At 39.3% G+C, this 21,593-nt stretch overlaps 1 protein-coding gene across 1 annotated transcript in view; it reads right to left on the bottom strand.

Annotated features, from left to right (window-relative positions):
- P3h2 (prolyl 3-hydroxylase 2) overlaps positions 1-20,924 on the bottom strand; it is a 35,108-nt gene extending 14,184 nt beyond the window's left edge. The window contains exons 1-7 of the mRNA XM_059277270.1: positions 20,789-20,924; positions 18,236-18,425; positions 11,425-11,556; positions 9,499-9,641; positions 9,074-9,163; positions 7,455-7,495; positions 6,143-6,225 (exon numbers count right to left, since the gene is read on the bottom strand). Of these exons, the coding sequence (XP_059133253.1) occupies positions 6,143-6,225; positions 7,455-7,495; positions 9,074-9,163; positions 9,499-9,641; positions 11,425-11,556; positions 18,236-18,425; positions 20,789-20,920 (811 nt within the window). The 5' untranslated portion in view covers positions 20,921-20,924. The remainder of the gene's footprint in view (positions 1-6,142; positions 6,226-7,454; positions 7,496-9,073; positions 9,164-9,498; positions 9,642-11,424; positions 11,557-18,235; positions 18,426-20,788) is intronic.
- Positions 20,925-21,593: the final 669 nt, after the last annotated feature.

The following is a 21,593-nucleotide window of genomic DNA, read 5'->3' as shown; positions in this document are numbered from 1 at the left end:
CCTTTTATCCTAGCATTCCAGAGACAGAAATCCCTCTGGATCTCTGTGAGTTCAAGGCTTTGAAAAGGCGTGACTCACGCCTTTAATCCCAGAAAGCAGCCTTTAATCCCAGGGAGTGGTGGTAGAAAGCAGAAAGGTTTATAAGGCGTTAAGGACCAGAAACTAGCAGCATTTGGCTGGTTAAGCGTTTAGGATTTCGAGCAGCAGTTCAGCTGAGAGCCATTGGGATGAGGACACAGAAGCTTTCAGTCTGAGGAAACAGGACCAGCTGAGGAATTGGCCAGGTGAGGTTAGCTGTGGTTTGTTCTGTCTCTCTGATCTACCAGCATTCACCCCAATAACTGGCCTCGGGTTTGATCTTATTAATAAGAACTGTTAAGATTCATGCTACACACATCCATGGCCCATCAATTCTTTAGAAAATGAGTTCTGCCACCTGTCTGAACTGAAAGTATTTCCCAGTTTTGCTGGCTAGTTTTATGCCAACAAGTTACAATTGTTTTGGGAAAGGGAATCTCCATTGAGAAAACGCTTCCACCAGACTGGCCTGTGTGCAAACCTTAGTGCATTTTTCTGGATTGATGATTGGTGTGGGACAGTCCAGCTCACTGTGGGCGATGCTGCCCCAGGGCTGGTGGTCCTGGTTGCTACAAGAGAGCAGTCAGAGTAAGCCATGGTGAGCAGGCTAGTAGGCAGCACTCTTCCATGGCTTCTGCTTCAGTTTCTGCCTCCAGGTTCTGGCCCTGCTGTAGGAAGCATGGAGGTCTTTGTGCTCACAGATAAGCACTAGTGGAACCTGGAATGTTAAACACACAGGCCTGTTCCTTCAAAGGAGGGAATGCATAACCTGTTATCAGTCCAGAAGGCTGGGATGGAGTGTGGCTAAAAACCTGGTGACCTTTGCACTATTGTGTGGTGGGAGAAGACACCAGATCCTTCCTCAGACCCATATCATAAGCTTGTTTTCCTCAGTTAATTTATAGACCTTCTCTTTATGGACATTGTCATGTGTAATCAATCTATAGACCATCTTTACGGAAGGTGCTACATGTACTTTAGAAAGAATTTCACTGTAGTGACATCTAATCTTTGTTTATCTTACTATGTTCTTCAAGACTTATGTATACTTTACAGTGCACACGGGATTGAGTTAATTATCACCAGGAAATTTTCATCAAATCGTGCTGTGCTTAAATATACCTAAAATAAATGACTGGCTCCCAAAGACTGAATGAACACCTGCTCTTAGCTGTGTTGAACTGAACTGCTTTCTTGCTTCCTGCAGAAAATAGTGACTACCCCCTCACAGGTCTTCCTCACACGGTTTGGAAAGGATGCTGCAATCTATGCAACCAATTAGAATTCCTAGTCAAATTCAGGTAGACCCCTTCAAACTCAGAAAACTGCAAATTTACTCGAATTTAGAAATGAAAAAATACTCCCTTTGCAAGAAAGACATGATAACTGTAGATTCACTGAAAAACATTTGCAAATATGAAATTCAAACAGAAAGAGAACACAGAGTCTAGGGAACTAGATTGGTTTGTAATTTGCCAAGTGTTCATTATTTTCTGCTTTGAAGCAATTCACTTAATTATAATAAGATTATTCTTAAAACATGAATTTTAACGCTACTATGCTAAAACATTTAGGAAAAAAAATCCCCATCCTCCAAGCTCAGCATGAGTATTTGTTGCTGTTATTATTATTCAATTAGTTAGCGGTACTAGAATACTATAGTAGATCCTGGCATCAATATTAGCAAGCTTGCTTTAATGGAGTATGTTTAGAAGAGGACTTTGAGATATTGGCAGTACCCTGAGCCACATGACAAGTAACGTCCAAACAGTACCATAAAAGCAGGGTGCCCCATGGTCTTAAATATATAGAATACAGGAGATTGGAAAAACTGATATTTCCAATATGCTTTTCATGAGCTAATATAATTGCTATAAAATGTATAGAATTTTGAACAGAATTTTATCACACTTAAAAAGCAAACAAAAGAAAGGAAGAGGGGCAGAAAGGAGACTTGCCATTCATGAGGATGCACCCAGTCCAAAGATGACTTACACAAGAGAGGGGAAAATGTGAAAATCAAAATAAAAATGTAGTCCAATAGGTTGTGGTTCCTGGGGCCTGGTTTAATGGCTGCGGCCAACTTCCAACCACTGTGCAGGGAGATTTTGTGAAACAACTTAATTCTTCTCTCATTCATAAAGTATGCGCCTGGCTCTGACTCCCTGGTCACAGGAAAGATCATCTAGGAAAATGTGCCTTTGTGCTCTCTCCTTGAGGCTCACGGCAAGAACAACGGTATTCCCACAAATATCACATCTCCCTAGGCATGGGGCAGGGTGCAAGCTAATAAGCTCTGACACGAGTACAACCCTTTGGGGTTTTAAAAGGACATCACACTTATCATCTCCTGGATAGTGACCATCTTCCTTCACAGATAACAACAGCAAGGCATAGAGGGATTGCGGAGTGATGGTTCATAGTGTGCATCCTGTTAAAACACATCCTGAAATCAAGCCTTCAGATTCCAAGTTCAACATTATTTCAGCCTTGTGCCAAGTGACCCTGGAATCATTAGTTAGTCTGGTCTTTGGAAATTGGGGGTTAAAAGAATGGGTGAGAGACAGAGGTGTCTTCTGGAGCCACCATGAATGTTTCTTAAGCTGGGGTTAGTTTGGGAAGTAGCCCCCGGTGACTGACATCTTGGTGCTGAAGTCTGCCCTGGGTGAATATTATTAAACTCTAACCCAAGGAGACAATGGACACTTTGCAAACAACAGGAAAAGTGACAGAGACTTTATTTTATGGCACATGCCTCCTGGAGCCTTGCCCCCCTTGGCATCTGCTTTCTGCCAAGCTGTAGGAGTATTCTGGGCCTGGTAATTTTATAGCTTACCACTATGTTCAATTTGGATCCTATTTGAGTGTCTGAGGGCATTGCCACTGTGGTATAATAAGAAATGTATTTGCATTTTGTTACCAGTTCCTTGTTCAACTTGACTAAAACACTTGAAGTTTCCTGAATCATAGAAGTGTGTTTGATCATTCATAGTCTTTGTAAAAATATCAGACCTGAGCTTACTATGCTAATAAAGTGACTTATGGTGTATTCCTTAGATAGCCTCCAGATGGGTCTAGTCCCAGAAAGATGAATGACTGAAGATTGCAATCTGCAGCTTGGGGGATAGAGGAGGTGGACATCAGGCTCTGTAACAGACTTTAACACCGGATTTAATACGTTTGCAGTGGAGGTTCTGGGAGGGCAGTGTGCAGAGAGAGGACAGGAAGACCTGTGCCCTGTATATACTTCATCTGATTATTTGTTTGTATCCTGCATGATAACTTTCATAGTAAACTGCTAAGCATGTTTCTGAGTTCTTTGAACACATGTGTCAAATTTACAAAATCCAAAGATACCATTTATTATCTATCTATCTGTCTATCTATCTATCTATCTATCTATCTATCTATCTATCTATCTATCTATCTATCTATCTATCTACTTACTTGTGGTTTTTAGAGACAAGGTTTCTCTATGTATCATCCCTAGCTGCTGTCCTGGAACTCCCTTTGTAGACCAGGCTGGCCTTGAACTCACAGAGATCCACCTGCCTCTGCCTCCTGCATTCTGGGGTTAAAGGTGTGTGCCACCAGGCCTAACTCAGACTCTGATATCTTTAAGATAAGGCCAGTCCTGGGACTAATCATCAAGGCTTATCCTTTAGGCTATGTTTTAGGTAGAACTATTTGTAATCAATGCAGTAGATATAGGAGAAAACATAATAATCAGGTTCTGAATGTGACTATAGGGTTCAAGTGTTTGACTGATGTCCTGTGAGACTTTGGAGAAGTAACTATATTCTCAAGAATACCCTCTTGAGAAACTGCTACTATTAAAATGAAGGTTATGTAAATTTGCTTAAAAATTATATATATATATATAAACAATAATGGCTGTTAAGAAGTACTACAAATATTATCTACAGTACTCTTGCTAATAGTATATTATTACAATAACAATGCTTGACCCCATGTGAAAACTGCTTTTGGCAATACTCTGTAATTCCACTAATTTTGTTCTAATGTCCATATAACATTCTGTTCTCTTGTCTCCATGCTTTCGTTCCAATTGTTTTACCCATTGGAATGGCTCTCTGCACGCTCCTATAAAATCAGTCTGAAGTATCTTTAGGGCTGACATTATGGACTATTAATTTAACATTTGTTGCATTTGTTTATTCTGCAGAATATTTGTTTAATGATCTAAAGACATGGTACATTTGTTTGATTAAATTAAAATTAACCTGTAGTCAGGAGGCTAAGTCAGCAACTAGCTGATAGGAAGTGATAGGGAGGAACCACGTGTAACTAGGGTTCTTAAATGGGGGCTGAGCAGGAGGATGTGCTATTTGGGGGAGCTGTGAGTTAGGAGAAAAGGTTAGTTTCTTGCTATTCAGACTCTCTGAGCGAACAGAATTTCACCTTAACCTTTGAATCCTGAGTTCTATAGAGGGATAGAGATCTAGGTAAAGTTCCCTTTAGCAGCCATGATAGAGCTGGTGTCTGAGGGATCAGAATTCCCGCCTGGCCTGTGTGGCTGAACTGCTACCGGTAGCTGTGGAGTTGCTTAAGGGGCGGCTACTGAAATTAATGAAAAACAGCAAGCTGATGTTGTTGATCAGTATTGGGCTGCTTGCCCAACATGCAGAAGGCCCTGTATTAAATTTCTACCATATCATACATGTTTAAAAAATAAAAATAAAGTCTATTTTTACTCATAGCCCTGCTCAAATCTTAATTATTTAAGTATGTTAGGTGAACTAACCTAATACCCCACATGACCTATATCTTCTCCATGATCCTTGGATATGTAGTCATATCCCACACTATCTAGCACTCACTAACTGGCTGGGCAACAGAAATAATTCTAGTGATCTCTCTAAGCCTCAGCTGAAAATGGGGAGGGCTACATAGTCCTGTCTAGTTCAAAGGATGGGAGGATTATTTGGAAACACATTTGCAATGCTATACAGATCTGAAGCATTCTTGTGTTTATGTGTTGATTTCAGATAATTGTAGACTTATTTTTAATCTTAAAGAAAAAATGGTTTCCATCTCAATCTCTGTGGAGGTTTGAATAGGTATGGCCCCTCATGTGTTTGAATGTTTGGTCCATAGGGAGGGGCACTATTAGGAGGTGTGATCTTGTTGGAGTAGCTGTAGCTTTGTTAGAGGAAATGTGTCACTAGGGGTTGGTATTGATATTTCAGAAGCTCAAGTCAGCTTACTTCCTGCTACCTGTGGATCGAGATACAGAACTCTCAGCTACCTCTGCCTGCACCATGTCTGCCTGCATGCTACCATACTTCCCACCATTATGATAATGGACTAAATCTCTGAACTCTAAGTTAGCACCAATTAAATGTTTTCCTTTATAAGAGTTGCAATGGTCATGGTGTCTATTCAGAGCAATACAACTGTAATTACGACAGAAGTTGGTACCAGGGACTGGGGTAGGCCTGACCATGCTTTTGTTTGAGGGAACATGGACTTTGGGACTGTGGATTAGAAAAGCAGTTGAATGCTTTAAGTGGGGGTTAATGGACCATCATAGCAGGAACATGTGAGACTGTGGTGCTGAGGGGGATTTGAACTGTGGGGGCCTGGCTCAAGGTTTCAGAGAAGAAGAATTTTAGTATGTGGTCTAGAGACTGTTCTTATAATATATTCAAAAAAATGTGCCTGAGGCTAAAGTGAAGAGTTTTGGATTAATTGCATTAGCAGAGGAAATATCAAAACAACCTAGTATTAACTCTGTCTTGTGGTTATTAGTGTTCACTCTTGTGCAGATTTATAATGAAAAGGAGCAAGCTAAGGAAGGAAAAATACAAAATGTACAATCTGAGGAAAAAGGGGGCACTAGGAAGTGAAATGGAGTTAAGTCCAGTGTTCAAGAAGATAAACTGATTAAAGAAAATCCTCATGTTAAATGGAATAAAGGGAGTGGTGATCTCAGGGCAAGATCCTACACCACTTGTGAAAAGGAATTAAAGAAAACTTAAGGAATTCCCTGCCATACCCTCTTCCTCTATCTTCATAGAAATAAAACCTTGCAGGTACTTACCTTCTCTTAGGTCTCGACCTATCTTGGGCAGTGACTTCTTCCCCAATGACAATCCACGGACTTCTGCTCCCTCCACATTCACCCTGTCCATTCAAAAAAGTTGAGATTGAAATTTCCCATTACATAAAGGTATCCAAAGGCAAAGAACCCTGTTTCTACACAGGCTTTGATTCTGAATTGTGTACCATTCACCTATCTTTCTAAATCAAATGACATGCCCATGCTTTTGTGAGGGTCTCTCAGCTTCCCTGGGATGCTGCTCCTCTCTAAACCTTTGCAGCTGTTATTAAATTCAATTGCAGCTATAATTTCACTCCCTTCATTATCAATCTATTGACCCAAACAACAGGAAAAAAGGATTGTGTGCACCTTCATAATTCTCCATATTGTACTGTGTCTTGAACATGGACTGCATCACTGAATAATGCTCGAGTAGAGACAAACCATGTCCTAATGTAATAGTTGGTTCTTGACTACTCTGAGGAGAAAGACACAGTGTGTGTCAAGCTTTGCAAGTACACAAGTGAGAGCAGACAGCCTTTTAACTGACACAGACTGGGTACGACCAAACACGCCTATATGTCCTTGATTCTCTCCCAGTCATCTTGTGTCATCCAAGGGCTGATTGATTCCAAAATTCTACGACCTGAATCTTCCAGTCTATTGTGGCAAAATCATAAGCAAGTCCCTTCCATTGAAAAACAAGTCCTTTCCATTGGAAAACAGGTCGACTGGACTGTGTGATCACAAACAGGCAACTCACACATTCGATAAACTTGAGTTATTTAAAAACATGTGAATGGACTACAATTACATTAAAAATGAGTTCTCTTACTTTTGATTTCAGTTCAGTAATAACACACAGTTAACTATGCAGAAAACTTTCAGATTTTGATTTCAAATGAATATAGTAAGGAAATTTACCACCAGAAAGCAAATTTTGAATATGATCAAAATGCGTTGTACGCAATTCTCAAAGGATAAAGGCCATTTTAAAAACCAAATGTAATTGTTAACAAAAATAGCATCCAACTTTGTGCAATGATTAATCACAGGAAGTCAGCATTTGGAGACCTCCCGGGCCAACTCCGTCATTTAAAGAAAAGTATCCACACACAAAGATAAAAAGAATTACTCTAAACCATACAGCAGAGAGTGGGAAAGCTGGGGCCAGGACACAGTTCCTAATGTGCAGCTCAGAGGCTGTAATTACGTTACTCTCTCTAATCCACTGGAGTTAAGGTTCGTGCACAGTCTCCCGCCTCAGAGCACTTTGTCTCACAGTAGTTTATTTTCCAAATGGAGGACTCACCGGTTCTCATCCTGCCGTCCTCCGTAACTGATCCAGTAATTCTGTTTTCAGTTGAGAAAAAAAGTATAAATTTATGACCAAAATGCCATTTATAGGAATAAAAAATTAAAAATACTCTCAACAAAATATTAGGAAGGCTTGAAATATTCAGAGATTTGCACTGTGTATTGATGAAGAAAAGGTTGATGCAATTTTGGCAAAGGCACTATGGATAACAGATGAATAAAAAAAAAAGTACAGAATTAGTGAAGGCCTTGGTTCTTTTGCTCTGAATAGTGACTTGAAATGTGGTTACAGAAAGCGCTTCAGAGGTCCTTCAATACAAGTGCTTTGTGGATCATGAATAAAATTTGAACAAAGAAATCAAGCTGGATTATCTGTACAGATCCACGAAGTAGGTGTCATATGCTGGTGCCTCTTGGGGAAACACAGTTCTTCAAAATATTAAGTAGGTACAAATATAGTGTAATCTTAAAATAACCTAATTTTTAGAAATGTGCCTGTGACAATAATCCATAACTAAGAAAAATGGAAAATACGCTGCCATTAGGGATTATATATTATTATTATATATATATTATATAGGGATTATATATTTCATACAGAGTGAGCCCACGCTTAGAATTTACTGGAAGGTAATAACAGTTCAGTAAAAAATGTTTGAAAGAAATTAGAAATAACTCCATCGAAGGAGTTAATATATTATAATATATTATCAATATATTAACATGGATATTGCAGAAAAATATTCAGTAATCAATAGATAAGTGGAAAAAACCTATACTTACATAATTCAAAGAGGAAAATAATGCTATATGAAAAGGGACAAATATTATAAACTGGACATCAGAAGAATCAAAGTTAGAATAGCAATGATGCAGTAATTGGCATTTAATATATATGAGTAGTGCAGGCACTTTCCCCTGTAAGTTTGGTAGACTGGTATATCACACATCACAAGAAGCAATGAAAGTATCAGAAACATTGTCTTAGGAGGGCAGTTAAGTTTCAAGAACTTTCAAAACTCATATTTTTCATACAGAGTGAGCCCACGCTTAGAATTTACTGGAAGGTAATAACAGTTCAGTAAAAAATGTTTGAAAGAAATTAGAAATAACTCCATCGAAGGAGTTAATCCTATATTAATTCCACATATGTTGTGAAGGTGATGTGACTTGTGAAATATAAACGAAGACATGCATTTATCTACAGCACTGATGAGGTTTGTAGAGGGTGGATCTTTACAGATGATGGGGGGACAATTCGGGAAGCAGGGAAAACACAGCATGAAGGCTGACTCAGTCTGTGCCTTCTGAAGGTGTGTTACATTGTTTAAAGAACAGCAAGCATTAGATATATTAAAATTGTGCATCTAAAGGTTAGAGAAGTAAGACAATACTGAGGCAAATAAATCATGCACAAAATATTTGACTTTGAACTTTAGCATCACGGGAATCTATCAAAATCTTCACCACACAAATAACCTAAAGACTTCCCCTAATCCGTTATTGATTTAGAGAGGTTATTAGAATCTCCAACTAATGTGAGTGGGGCACTAATACTTAAATATCCACCAAGAAGGTTTTTAAGAACATTCCCTTTTCCCACTTAGTTCTTACCGGTTCAGAATACAAAAATCCCAGACCCTCTGCAGCTGACTTTATCAGTTCAGATTCATGGTTATGACGGTTGACAAATGCTGTCATATCCTAGAGAGAGGAAGAATTTGTATTTGATTAACAGCTAAGGGATGTGCTAGATGCTCAAGTGGAACTTGACATTATAACGGCCAATGAGCTAACATAAAGAGCAGAAAGACAGCTCCCTTGGTGATGGGATTTCACAAGCTAGCACCCATGAGAAATGTGCTTCCGGCAAGGTTCAAATTGGAAAAAATTAAGATCCGGAAACGCCACTAAATCTCTGTGTGTCCTTAAGTAGTGTGTTTTGTTGTTGTTGTCTTTGTCTGTTTGCTGGTTTTTAATCAGTTCTCCCTGAAACACACTGCAGATTAAAGAGATTTCTCTCAGAACTTTGGTCTCACCTCTCGGGCCTCAATGGATTCTGGGTCTATGCTGTCATCTAGCAGGCTCTCATAGTAGTCTACATTGTCCAGGACATCCTCGTCATCTGGATGGAACATCAGGTAGGCTTTGGCACACTCCAAGGCTTTCACATATTCACCAACTGGAAACACAAGGCGTTGTCACATTTGAGTCGGCGAGATCTGCCCAGAGGACTTTAAGGGAAGACTTTAGTGTGTCTACTGATGTCAGTACTGATATCATAAAAATGGGAGATAAACTGAGGCTGAGCAAAAATGTCACATGCATTTACATAGAAGGACAGACATGATTTCTGGCTCAAATGGGATAACCTTTTGTTTGCTTTGGTGCTGGGCATTTGCAGAAATACTCCAAACTCTCTATCTGAAAATGCTTATTGGTGATTCCTGTAATACCGCAGCAAAAATCATATGAATCAACTGTGACTTTCTGTACTGTTTAGCCTAAGTAAATATTCTGAGCATGACCTTCTAAGATGATGATGTAGCATTCATAAATAAAATATGAGTGTAGAAGTGATTCCAATGTGTTATTTCTTATCACTGGAATGTATGTTGTAAATTGCTGCTTCTATGGGATAACCTTGAGAGGGTCCCCAGAACCGTAGACGGTCTCTTCTAGCCCCTTCTCATGTAACTTGAGCATCCTTAACAGTATCCAGCTATTACAAGGAGCAGTCAAGGATGTTTCAAATATGATTTCTTTGTTCTAGAAATATTTAGGTATTGCAAAAAAAAAAAAATTTCAACTCTTATGAGAAGAATGTTGAAATGCTGTGTGCCACCTTCTCAAATTGGTTACACAATTAGATTTCTCTAAAAAAGACACTTCCTCTCTTTTCATAAACACACACACATACATACATAGACACATATATACATATACATACATATATACATATACATACATACATACATACATACATACATACATACATACATACATTCTCTGTGTGTGCATATATTCTTGGAGATGGCTCCAAGTATAAGAGAGGGTATTAAATATCTTCTCTTCAATAAAAATAAGAAACTAAAGCTATTTTGAATTACTAAATTTTCCCTAAAGGATTATGGAATATCTAAACATTCTATAAAATATTCTGATGATGAACCCTGGAAAATACAACCCACATGGAGGAACATTTGGCAATGTGAATCAAAGCTACAAATGAATAAACTCTTTGACCCAGTAGATGAACTTCCAGATATTTATCCTTAGAAATATTATATAGATATGCACAGACATGTGTAAAATGTCATCTGCTTGAAAGTTGACTGCAGACCACACAACTGTCCCTCAGTAAGAAGACACATAAAATTAGTTCTAATACAATGGAATGCAGGCACAAGCACTCGTCTATTAAAGTTGAATAATAAGTTACTAGAATTTGTGACCTAAAATATGGTAATTTCCTATGTCTAATCCACTAAAAGTCAACTGGCATGTATTAAGTACAAAAAGATACAGAAAATATAAATAATATGCTGTCTCCACATAAAAGAAGGAAAATTCTGTAAGTATATTTGCTTATATATGAAATTTGGGAAGTATAGAACACTCAGTTGAAAGACACAAAAGTGGGCTGTTGATACAGAAAGCGAGGGATGATTTAATAACACTGGTTCTTTCAACCCTACTAAAAGTGAGTGGAAAAGCAGCTTAAGTTGAAAAAGAAATCTGGCCGGTCTAGTGTAAGTTTCAGGATGCTGTCACAGTAAATCGTGGGCTTCATCCACTGCTAGCGTCCTGCCTGAGCTGCGGCTGAATGTCAAGGAGAACAAAGTGCAGAAAGCTGCATCACTTTGGTGATGGAATGAAAGCAAGCAGAGGTCTGGGTGATGAACAGATGCCAAGAGTGAGGAAGAAGAACCCCCAAAGGTCTTCCTGGATGATCCACACTTTACCTCTGTAGTAGGCAAACTGGAGGTAGTCGTAATGCAAGGGAAGGAAGTTCTCAATCGGTGAGAGGCGGCCTGGGCGGGTGGCAAGTTCCCTCACACACTCATGCTGACAGACCAGCACCTGCATGTAGTGATCTGAAAGACAAGAGAGACAATGTGGGGCCTCTGGCTGCTGAGACCACACCTTAGCCAAGGCAACACTTCTACAGGCATGCTTTACCACACAACAAACAGAGAGAGAGAGAGAGAGAGAGAGAGAGAGAGAGAGAGAGAGAGAGAACTCTGTATTGTCATTTCCTAGTCTGAAAACTTCAGACAGTCAGTGACTTGTGACATTATCTTAGCCATGATCAGTGGACAGAATTGGGTCCAGAACCTCAGCAGTATGTCAGGCGTCCTGTGAATAAAGCTGAATGGAGGTTTTCTCACCAGACATGTTGAACTTCTTTTTGAATACTGCAGAGGGTCTGAGATGCCCTAGAACTGAGACAGGACATTCAAATCCTAGTGATGCTAAGAAGCCATTCAGAAAAGGCAACAGCCATGCATGCGGAAAGTTCAGCAGGGGAAACAGAGGATTCAAACTCCCTTTCCTGTCAATCTTTTTTTTCTAAAGGAAGAATTAAAATATTCTTGATAACTATTGCTCAGGACCCTAACCTGTCCAGTTACAGACCAGGCTCTCACTGGACTGCACATATTCTAACACATTGGATACTGTTTTGACAGAGAGTGGTTAAATGGCAGAAAGGGTGGCAGCTAAATAACTGGAATAAACACTGTCTTCCTTGCACCCTCTTCGGTGGTTGCTGCTCTGGTTTCCAACAGTTAAGGTGCTGAAGCACAGCACATTCCATGCCCCTTATCTCTAGACTCTCTTTTATCACGGCATGAGCTGAAGAGACAAAAGCAGCTAATGTCCCAAGACAAACTCCTCTTCCTCTTTGCCTAACTCTGAATTCTATAGCAAAGATGGGACAATGTTTTCCAGGGAGAGAACGGTTCATTCATGCTTGGGTTGAGTAGGCTCTCTGGCAGTTGAGAACATCACTTGATTTCATGGCTGCACAATTTAATTGGCCACAACAGCTTCTTTCAAGAGGGTCTCTGTTTAGTCAGAGTTCATCTTGGGTCTGGGCAATTTTGCAGAATGAGGTCAGAACACAGGAAGGAAAGGAGTATTTGTAGGGTGGAGGCAAACACTTTCCATAACCTGGCTAACTTGAGCCCACATAGAACAGCTAACAGAATCCGAAACACAGCTTTTTACCTCCAGTTGGAGATATGGAGAAAATAATGAGGTCTAATACATAATCTGAATGTTAGGAATAAAACACTAGCGGTGTTTCATATCTTAGTGGGACAACAAACAGCCAAGTGTTTACTCCCCCATAACCTGATGTCCTCTTTACCTTCAAATCTGTTTCCTCTAGTTTAGTGGTTCTCAGCCTTCCTAATGCTGCAACTCTTTAATACAGTTCCTCATGCTGTGGTGACCCCCAACCATAAAATTATTTTCATTGTTACTTCATAACTGTAATTTTGCTACTGTTACAAATCATAATGTAAATACCTGATATGCAGGATATCTGATATGTGACCCGTGTGAGAAAGGGTAATTCAACACCCAAAGGGGCCATGACTCACTGATTGAGAACCAATACTCTAATATCAAGTGACAAGAAAAGGAAAAAGTGAAAAATGTACCTACTGACAATCCAAACTCTGACAGAATATATTTGTAAAGCAGAGTATAAATAGCAAATAGGAAGAATGAAGATGGCCTTCTGGCTTTACAACCAGAGGTGACCTCATGAAAATTTGCATGAAGCAGCCATTTCCATTTTCCACCAACATTAAGTCTCTTCTAACTCTAACTCTACAGTTCAAGCATTACAATTTCCCTAATACATTCTCTTTTGTGAATGCCAACCTAACTCCAAAATGAGGACACTCGATTAGGACAAGAATTTGCAGGGTGAAAGTCGTCAAAGGAATTTTATTTGTTGTATTCTTGTCCTTTTGATGTCACTGTGCAATCAATACACATTTTGAATAAGATTGAGGTTCAGAACAGCTGTGTAAGAATACTTTTAGTTTTGTTTTTTTGTTGTTTTTGTTTTTGTGTTTTTGCTACAATGCAGTGAGCATGTTTCAGATTTCCAGGAAATCTTGCCATATTTCTATAATTGAGGATATTTGGCTGGCACTAGAAAGACTATGACGTAGTTTCCACAGTTTTTGCTGGTTGTGGTAGTTAAGAGTCAGAGAAACTGAATGTAGAGACCTCTGTTCTTTCTCAGCAGCCCATGGATTATGGTAATTTGACCAGCACTAAATACTAACCCACAGAGAGGTCAGTTGCCACAGCAGGATCTAGATCATTTGCCTAATCTGTTCCATGGACACCACAGCACAGGTGCAGGGGCAGATGTGGGGCTGGAGGAAGGGCACATCATCCCATAAAATCACAGCACAGTAAACTATTAAATAAACACTTTATATGTATTTACATATTTATTTTTATATATTACTATAAATAATAAAGAAAAGGCTAGCTCATTCTCCTTGCAAAACACTGTGTGTTGAGGGAAAAAAATCCAGTAATTACATGTAAAAGACACACAAAATTGACTTTTCAATAAACCATGTTCACAAAAATACAAGGAAGTTGAAACGGCTGATGCCCAAGGAAACAAAAGTTTGGAAATAAATCCTCAAAATAACTCATACATGTATATTGATTTTAGGTAACTTAAATTTGCTTTGGATAATAGAGCACTTCATAGTTTGCTAATTTAGTGTAGTGATTTTGAGTGTAATAGATATATTGATTCTAGTTTACGCTTTGTAGCTATTCTCTAATTAGCTTCTAAAAACATCCACCTTTTTTATGACTGACATTATCACAAGCACAAGGCATTACTAACACATTTATCTATAAATAGTTATTGGTATATATACCACATTCTTTATTCTTGCATTCACCAACAAATTCAATTAGCTAATATTTATTAGATAGCTTAGGGGTTTGCCAATCCCTGAGGAATGAGGACTGAACAAGATAGGACATTGGCCATGTAATACCAGGAAACACCATGGATTTGCAAGGGGAACAGAGAGTGGAATGGCTCATCCAAAGAATTCAAAGAACTTGTGAAGGCAGGAATGAAGAGAGAATGTGAATATACATAGGGAAAGTCCTTAAAAGTTATTGGGCTTTATTCCAAGTGGAATGAAAGTCACAAGGAGAGGGAGTTTATGTACAGTAGCCCTGTTAGGACAGAATTCAGGCTCTGTATTAGAGCTCTGTCTGAACTGCATACCAAAAACAGGAGGGAAGTCGTCACGGGGGCTTAGTTAAAATGCAGTTTTGATTTAAGCAAAATCCTCATGGCCAGCAGGTTGACCCAGTGTTAAGTATCATGTGAAAGGAGCATCTGTCCATGTTTACTAACAAATAAGCTGGACTTAGGAGTCCAGGAAGATGTTAGATGTTAGAAAAGCAACTTCCCAGGATTTGGTTTGAGCTACTAAGTAAGCGCTTTTGAAGGAGATAAGAAAACTTTAGAATTGGGAAGATAAACTGACTTTAGTAACTTATATTTCAGTTCAACATCATTTTCTCATTATGTACATCTTGGAACATAATATGTCATCAACAACTATATGATAAAGATTTGTTATTGTATAAGTTATTCTTTACTAGGTTTTTCATTATGTTGACTTTAAAAGTACAGGCTTTTATAGAAAAAAAAAAAAAAAAAACCCTGGGTCTGATTCTTAGCTTGTTTCTAGTCATCTCACTTAATTGTTCTAATTAACAAATTCCTCACCTAAAGGGAGCAGAATCTCTTCAGTGAGGTGGCTGAGCAGCAAACAGAGATGCAGATCTGTGTGAGAAGTCTCCCTGCAGTGGAATAATGCTTTTGTACACTGGTTTAATAAAACACTGCTTAATTAATTAGCCAGTAGACAGGCAGGAAGTATAGGCAGGATAAGCAAACAAGGAGAATTCTGGGAAGTGGAAAGCTGAGTCAGGAGATGCCAGCCTGCCGTCCAGGGAGCAACATGTAATGGCACACAGGTAAAGTCATGGAAAACGTGACAACATATAGATTAACAGAAATGGGCTGAGTTTAAGTATAAGAGCTAGTCCATAGTTAGCCTGAGCTAATGGCCAAGCAGTTTTAATTAATATAAGCCTCTGTGTATTTACTTGGGTCTAAGCAGCTGCAGGACTGGTGGGGTGAGAGAGATTTGTCCTGACCACAGGCCAGGTGGGACACAGGAAAACTTCAGCTACATCTCCCCAAAAGGTCAGCACCCTTGAGGCCCCTGTGATACCATCAAGAACAATAAAACCAGCCCTTGGCTAGGGAGGCCACAGGCACAGGTAGGGAACTGCCTACTATGGAACCTACTACATTATGCAAAATACTTGTTTTGTCAAAGGGCCCTCTAAATACTGCTAATATCCATTGGTTAGTGCTGCTGCTGGTTCTCTTCATAGAAGCTTCTTACTACACTGAGGTGCACTGAGGTGGTGGTTAATGAAGGAACCCATGAGTGGCTAAAATGCAGATAATACATGATGATGGAGTGCTTGTCTGTGCATGACAGAGTTGTATCACCCCTCTAAGGCTCAGAAAACATCCTGGAGGGTGTGGGGGATGTCAGAAAGAGTACAAGAAACAGAGGAAGGCCAGATGTAGAGGAAAAAGATGTTTTCTGGACATGACATAGCCAATATACTTATGAACTCAATGTAGATGTGTTTATTTGCACAAGACATATCCAACACTGGGCTCATCAAAATTTCATCAAGGTTGGAGGAGGGAGGGACCTATGAGGGCACTGGCAGTTTATGCTTGTTGGCTATCTTCATGGAGCCACTAGAAAGCTGTCTTTGTCAAGTAAGTAATATCCCACCCATGTTCCAACAAGCAAGCAATTCTAATTAAACTCACTGGAACACACACACACACACACACACACACACACAGAGAGAGAGAGAGAGAGAGAGAGAGAGAGAGAGAGAGAGAGAGAGAGAGAGAAAGAAAGAGAGAGAATAGGAGGGGACCTGTTGAGAAGAAGGGCTTCAGCTGGAGAAGGAAGTAGAATGATAGGGGGAAATGGGAGATGAAAATGACTAAAATTCACTGTATAGATACTATCAAAAAATTAAATTAAAAACACAATATCAAAACCAAAATACAAGACTAGAATTGTACCCCCACCCCAACAAGGAGCATCTGATACTTGTGCGGTAGCAGCTGGAGAAGAGCCATATATCCTCAGACCATGATATTCAGAGAGAATCCACCCTATGCACAGTGCTTTATGTATACCAGGGCCTCCTCAAGACTTCCCTGTGCTAGCCCCTAGAACACAGTCACAGTACACTGTGCTACTGTACCTGTCTGTATGCTTGCTTGTACTGCTCTGGCCAACTGAACCAACTGATGAGGACACAGCCAGAGCCATAAGCCAAGGTCAAATAAGGTCCCTCCAGGAGTCTCTGCTTCCCACAGAGGTTGGCTCCTCTGCAATCCCCATGGCCCTGGGGCCTCCAACTTTCTATTTCCCTGACTGGAGATGTAAGCACAAAAGGGCTATAGCCTAGTGTCACAAGCCTATAATCTCAGCTACTTGGGCATCTGAGGCAGGAGGATTACAGAGTCAATGCCTACTAGAGTTAGGGTGAGTTCCAGGCTAGCCTGGGCAACTTAGTGAGACTAGAATCCCATGATAAAAAGTAAAATGATGGATAGAGTTATAGCACAGCAATATAGTGTTTGCCTAGCATGCATGATACCGTGGGTTCAATCCTCAGTATTACACACAAAAAAGCAAAAATAAGAGGATGGGTATATTTTTATGTTATAGTTGCGAGATAAGCATTGGTAATTACTAATAATAATAATTGATAGATTAATTACTAATAATAATTTATAACCTCCCTTTACTATGAAAAGTATTAAAATTTTGTCGATAAGTTATTTGAGATATTGTCCAGTTGTCTTTGTAATCAATTTAATTCTATAGGTATTTTATGTAGACTATGGTTTCCACTTTCTCTTGCCTTTTGTTCTGTATGAAAGCACTCCACCTCTCCTGTACTATATAAACGCACTCTTAAAAGTTTCTCCTGACAGTTGTATTTTTATACTTATATTGTTAATACAAATTGTTTATTTTCAAATATGGTATATACAGAGAATTCACTTCTTCCAATAAAAGATTAATTACATAGAATCAGCAACTCTTGACTATCACACATTGCCTATTATTTTTTTAAAAATTATCAAGTATAATCTGCCAATGAATTGAACAAGACTGTATCAAAGGGTTCATTGCTATATTACTGACAATACTTAAAAACTGCAACCATTTCAGTAGTCATCAGTAAAGACTAATATTTAAAACAATGAGGGACCCATATTATGGCTATTATCTAGCCACTACATACAACAAAGTGAGTCCACATGTGCTTACCTGAGAAGTCCACATTTTGTCGCTATGCATAAAATAAAATAAAAAAATATGTTGAAAAGAAATACTCATAGTACTTTCCTATTTTTATATTGATGAAATAAATATGCAATTATGAGCAATACATCAGAAGAAATTGGGGAAAAAAACTCAAAACCTTAACCATAAAACTTAGCAGCCAAGGACAGGATGGAATAGACATGTGAGAACCTTTAACATTTTGCACTGTTTACTACCGTGCAGTATATTGTCAGAATATTTTTACACACTATCCACAGTGTATTAGAGTAAGCAAACAAAGAACAAAGCCAAGCTTTACCTGCAATTGCCTCATAAAGACCGCCTTTATACCCTAAGTACTCATACTCCTCAAATCTCTGAGGCCCCTCACAGAGAGCCCGGCACTCCATATCTTCATTGAAGTATTCTCTTAAAGCTTGTTCAAAGTACTTGATTGCGGCTTCAAAGTCATCAGCCTCATAATGTTTAACGCCTGTGTGATAGCTCTCCTGCAAGGACACAGACATGATCTTGTTTGTCAAGAGTGGGATGCACACAGACCCAGGACCGTTTAGGAAGGTGAGAGCAGAATCTTGTGCTACAGAAGGTAATGACGGGTTTCACTGGTCAGTCCACTGTGACTGCCACAAGTTCAGATAAATGTCAAGGACTACAGCAGTGTCAATATACTTTCTGTGCATACACTCAGGGATAGTTTATAATCTCTCTGCTATAGGGAAGGTGTGGAACAGCAGTGGGATAGCAAATATGGTTAGAAGTGTACCATCACTTCCAAACCTTGGTTCATTAATTTTTCCTTCTAAAATATATTTTGGAGGTCACACATTGAGAATGGTAATGTCAAAAAAATTGGGGCAAAAAGCCTTCCCATACGTGATTTCAAATAATATTTTATTGGAAGAAGAATAATGTGGGTTTTTGAAACTCCAAATTGAATGCTCCAGATACAAGGGGAAATCCTGCACATTGGAAGTCGGAAGACAAACAGTGTAGCCACGTACAATTCACACTGGCTTCACTTCTAGGTGAAAAATAGGTGTGTTAAATGTCAGAAACATCCAGTTGGCATCTATAGTCCTAGATATTAAAATGGCTGAGGCAGGAGGATTACTGAGCCAGCCACAGCAACATAGCAAGACATGGTATCAACTAACAGACATCTACAGAACATTGCATCCAAGCACTAAAGAATACATATTCTTTTCAGCAACTCAGAGGACTTTTTCCAAAATAGGACTTACATTAGGATACAAAGAAAAGCCTCAACAAATACAGGAAAATTGAAATAACATCCTGAATTCTGTCTGACCACCAGGGAATAAAGTTAGATATCAACAGCAAGAAAAACTAGCCAAGGCACAGAAACTCACTGAGAATAAACAATATACCATTTAATAACATGTTGGTCATTTATACCATATCTCCTTCCTGCCAGGCTCAAGAAACATCAAGGAATAGGGGGCAGAAAGAATGCGAGAGACAGAAATCATGAAGGACTGGGGTTAAGCTGTGTCTCATGGACATGATAGGACATGCACTCATGAACTCATAGCATCCGTGAATCACTGCACAAGACCTTTGCAAGATCAAGTCACTGAACATTCTACCATGTACTGGGGAGGGACACTTGTGCCCCAACCCCTAGCTGAGGAGTCACTAAGAGTGTTGATTGCCCCTAGGGGAGGAAGAGTAAGTTTTCTTTAGAGATATGGTCACTTGTAGGTAGGTGCTTAGTGCGTTCCCCATACCCATGCATATATGGGTGGCACTAATTGGTCTTAGTGGTTTATTTTTTAAAAAAGTACATGACGGAGGGAAGAGGGAGGTGGGAGGATCCAAGAAGAATTGGAAGGGAGACATAGGGGTGAGTATGATTGAAAATCATTGTGTGCATGCAATGGCATTCTCAAAGAAGTCATAAAAACATTGCATCAAAAATAAACTACAGTGCTAAACAGGATAAGAAATGTTAGGGACCATTTATAAACATGGTCAACATCCTTAACAGTCAGGAGAATTCATAATAAAACTACTTTAAGGTTCCATCATCTTACCCCAGTCAGTACAGCTATCACTAAGAATATCAACTACAACAAATGCTGCAGTGGGCATGGGGCAGGGGAACCCTTACACACGGTGGGTGGGAGTGTAAACTACTATAGCACTCTGGAAATCAGGCTGGAGGATTATTTTAAAAACTAGAAATAAAACTATCATGTGACCCAGGCACGAACTCCTGAGTACTGACAGGTTCTGGAATGGGGGACCATCATCTTGGGTTGCACACCCACTGCTGGGCCAAGCCGTCTCCAACAGAAAGTTGCAAACCCTGGTCACACAGACTGGCACAGTCAAACTTGGGGTCACAAACATATAGACACAAATATGAATGTGAGAAAGATTCGTAGGAAGAGAGGGTGCATAAGGGTAGGAGGGTAAAGGTAAAAGTCTGGGGTGAAAGTGGTCAGTATGCATGATTTACGTTGGGTAAACTGTCAAAAAATAAGTTATTAACTAAAAAATATGGTATGAAAAAGGGCCTGTAAGAGTCGAGGCTTCATGGAGGAGACAGATAACTTCATGGAGTTTAGGTTTCACCATAAACTGATTTTTCTAAGAGAATTTTCATTTCTCTCAACTTCAATTTTTAATTATTGAAATTTTAATATAGAAAATCAAATATAGTTTCACTTCTGGTTATAATATTTCATCTGAGAGTTTCAAACGTATGAACGGTAGTGCACATTGAGACTGAACTTGATCTATGAATCCATTATATGATTCATCTTGGAGCCCATGAGGCAGGTACAGTTAGCTTCCTGTGGCCGGGACAGTGGTCCCCAGAACTCACCAGATGTGGCCTGGCTTCTCGATCTACCAGCTGGAAGGCTTCCACCCCGACCGTCACTCTGTAGTCTTCTATGCTCTGCTGCATTTCCATGTGCTCAGGGTTGGCCATGAAGAACGTGTGGGCTGCTTCCATGGCCTTTTCCAGCTGGTTAAGCTGTGGAAGAAAAGGATGCAATCAAGGAGAGGTTTTGTAAACCTGGCTTGGAGAATTAATGAGACCACCCTAAAATCTCAGAGTAGAGAAGTGGTTATGACAGGATTCCACGTAAAACACACACACACACACACACACACACACACACACACATACACACACACACACACAGACACGTACACACACAGAGACACAGCACATAGACACAGACATACATACACAGATAAACACATACACACATAAACATACACAGACACACACATATACACAGACACACACTTTATTTGTAAATATGTAGATACATATTTTTCTGCTATACTGTGTTCAACTTCTGTCTTTCATGCTGTTAATAAACTGTTCATGAGATTATATGGGGATACTTTGGTCATGGTGAAAGAATAAACAGGATTTTTTCCCAGTTTATTCTCTTCGCTTGTTTTTCTGCATATCTGTGTTTTAAGGAAAGTGATCCTATCCCCTCATATGTGGTTTATGGTTATTCAAAACAAAGAGCAATCACAGTTGTTGCCCATTAATTTACATTTCAACATGGAGATTCATAATTTCATGTTAATGATGAGAGTAGAAATAAATACACCTGTGGTCTTCTAAATGATGGGACTGGGTAAAATCTCCCTCCACCATGTTAGAT

This window comes from Peromyscus eremicus, chromosome 12 (assembly GCF_949786415.1).
Source record: "Peromyscus eremicus chromosome 12, PerEre_H2_v1, whole genome shotgun sequence".
NCBI classification, from domain to species: Eukaryota; Metazoa; Chordata; class Mammalia; order Rodentia; family Cricetidae; genus Peromyscus; species Peromyscus eremicus.
Note: the sequence above shows the minus strand (reverse complement) of the source record. Positions and strands in the feature narration are given on the sequence as shown.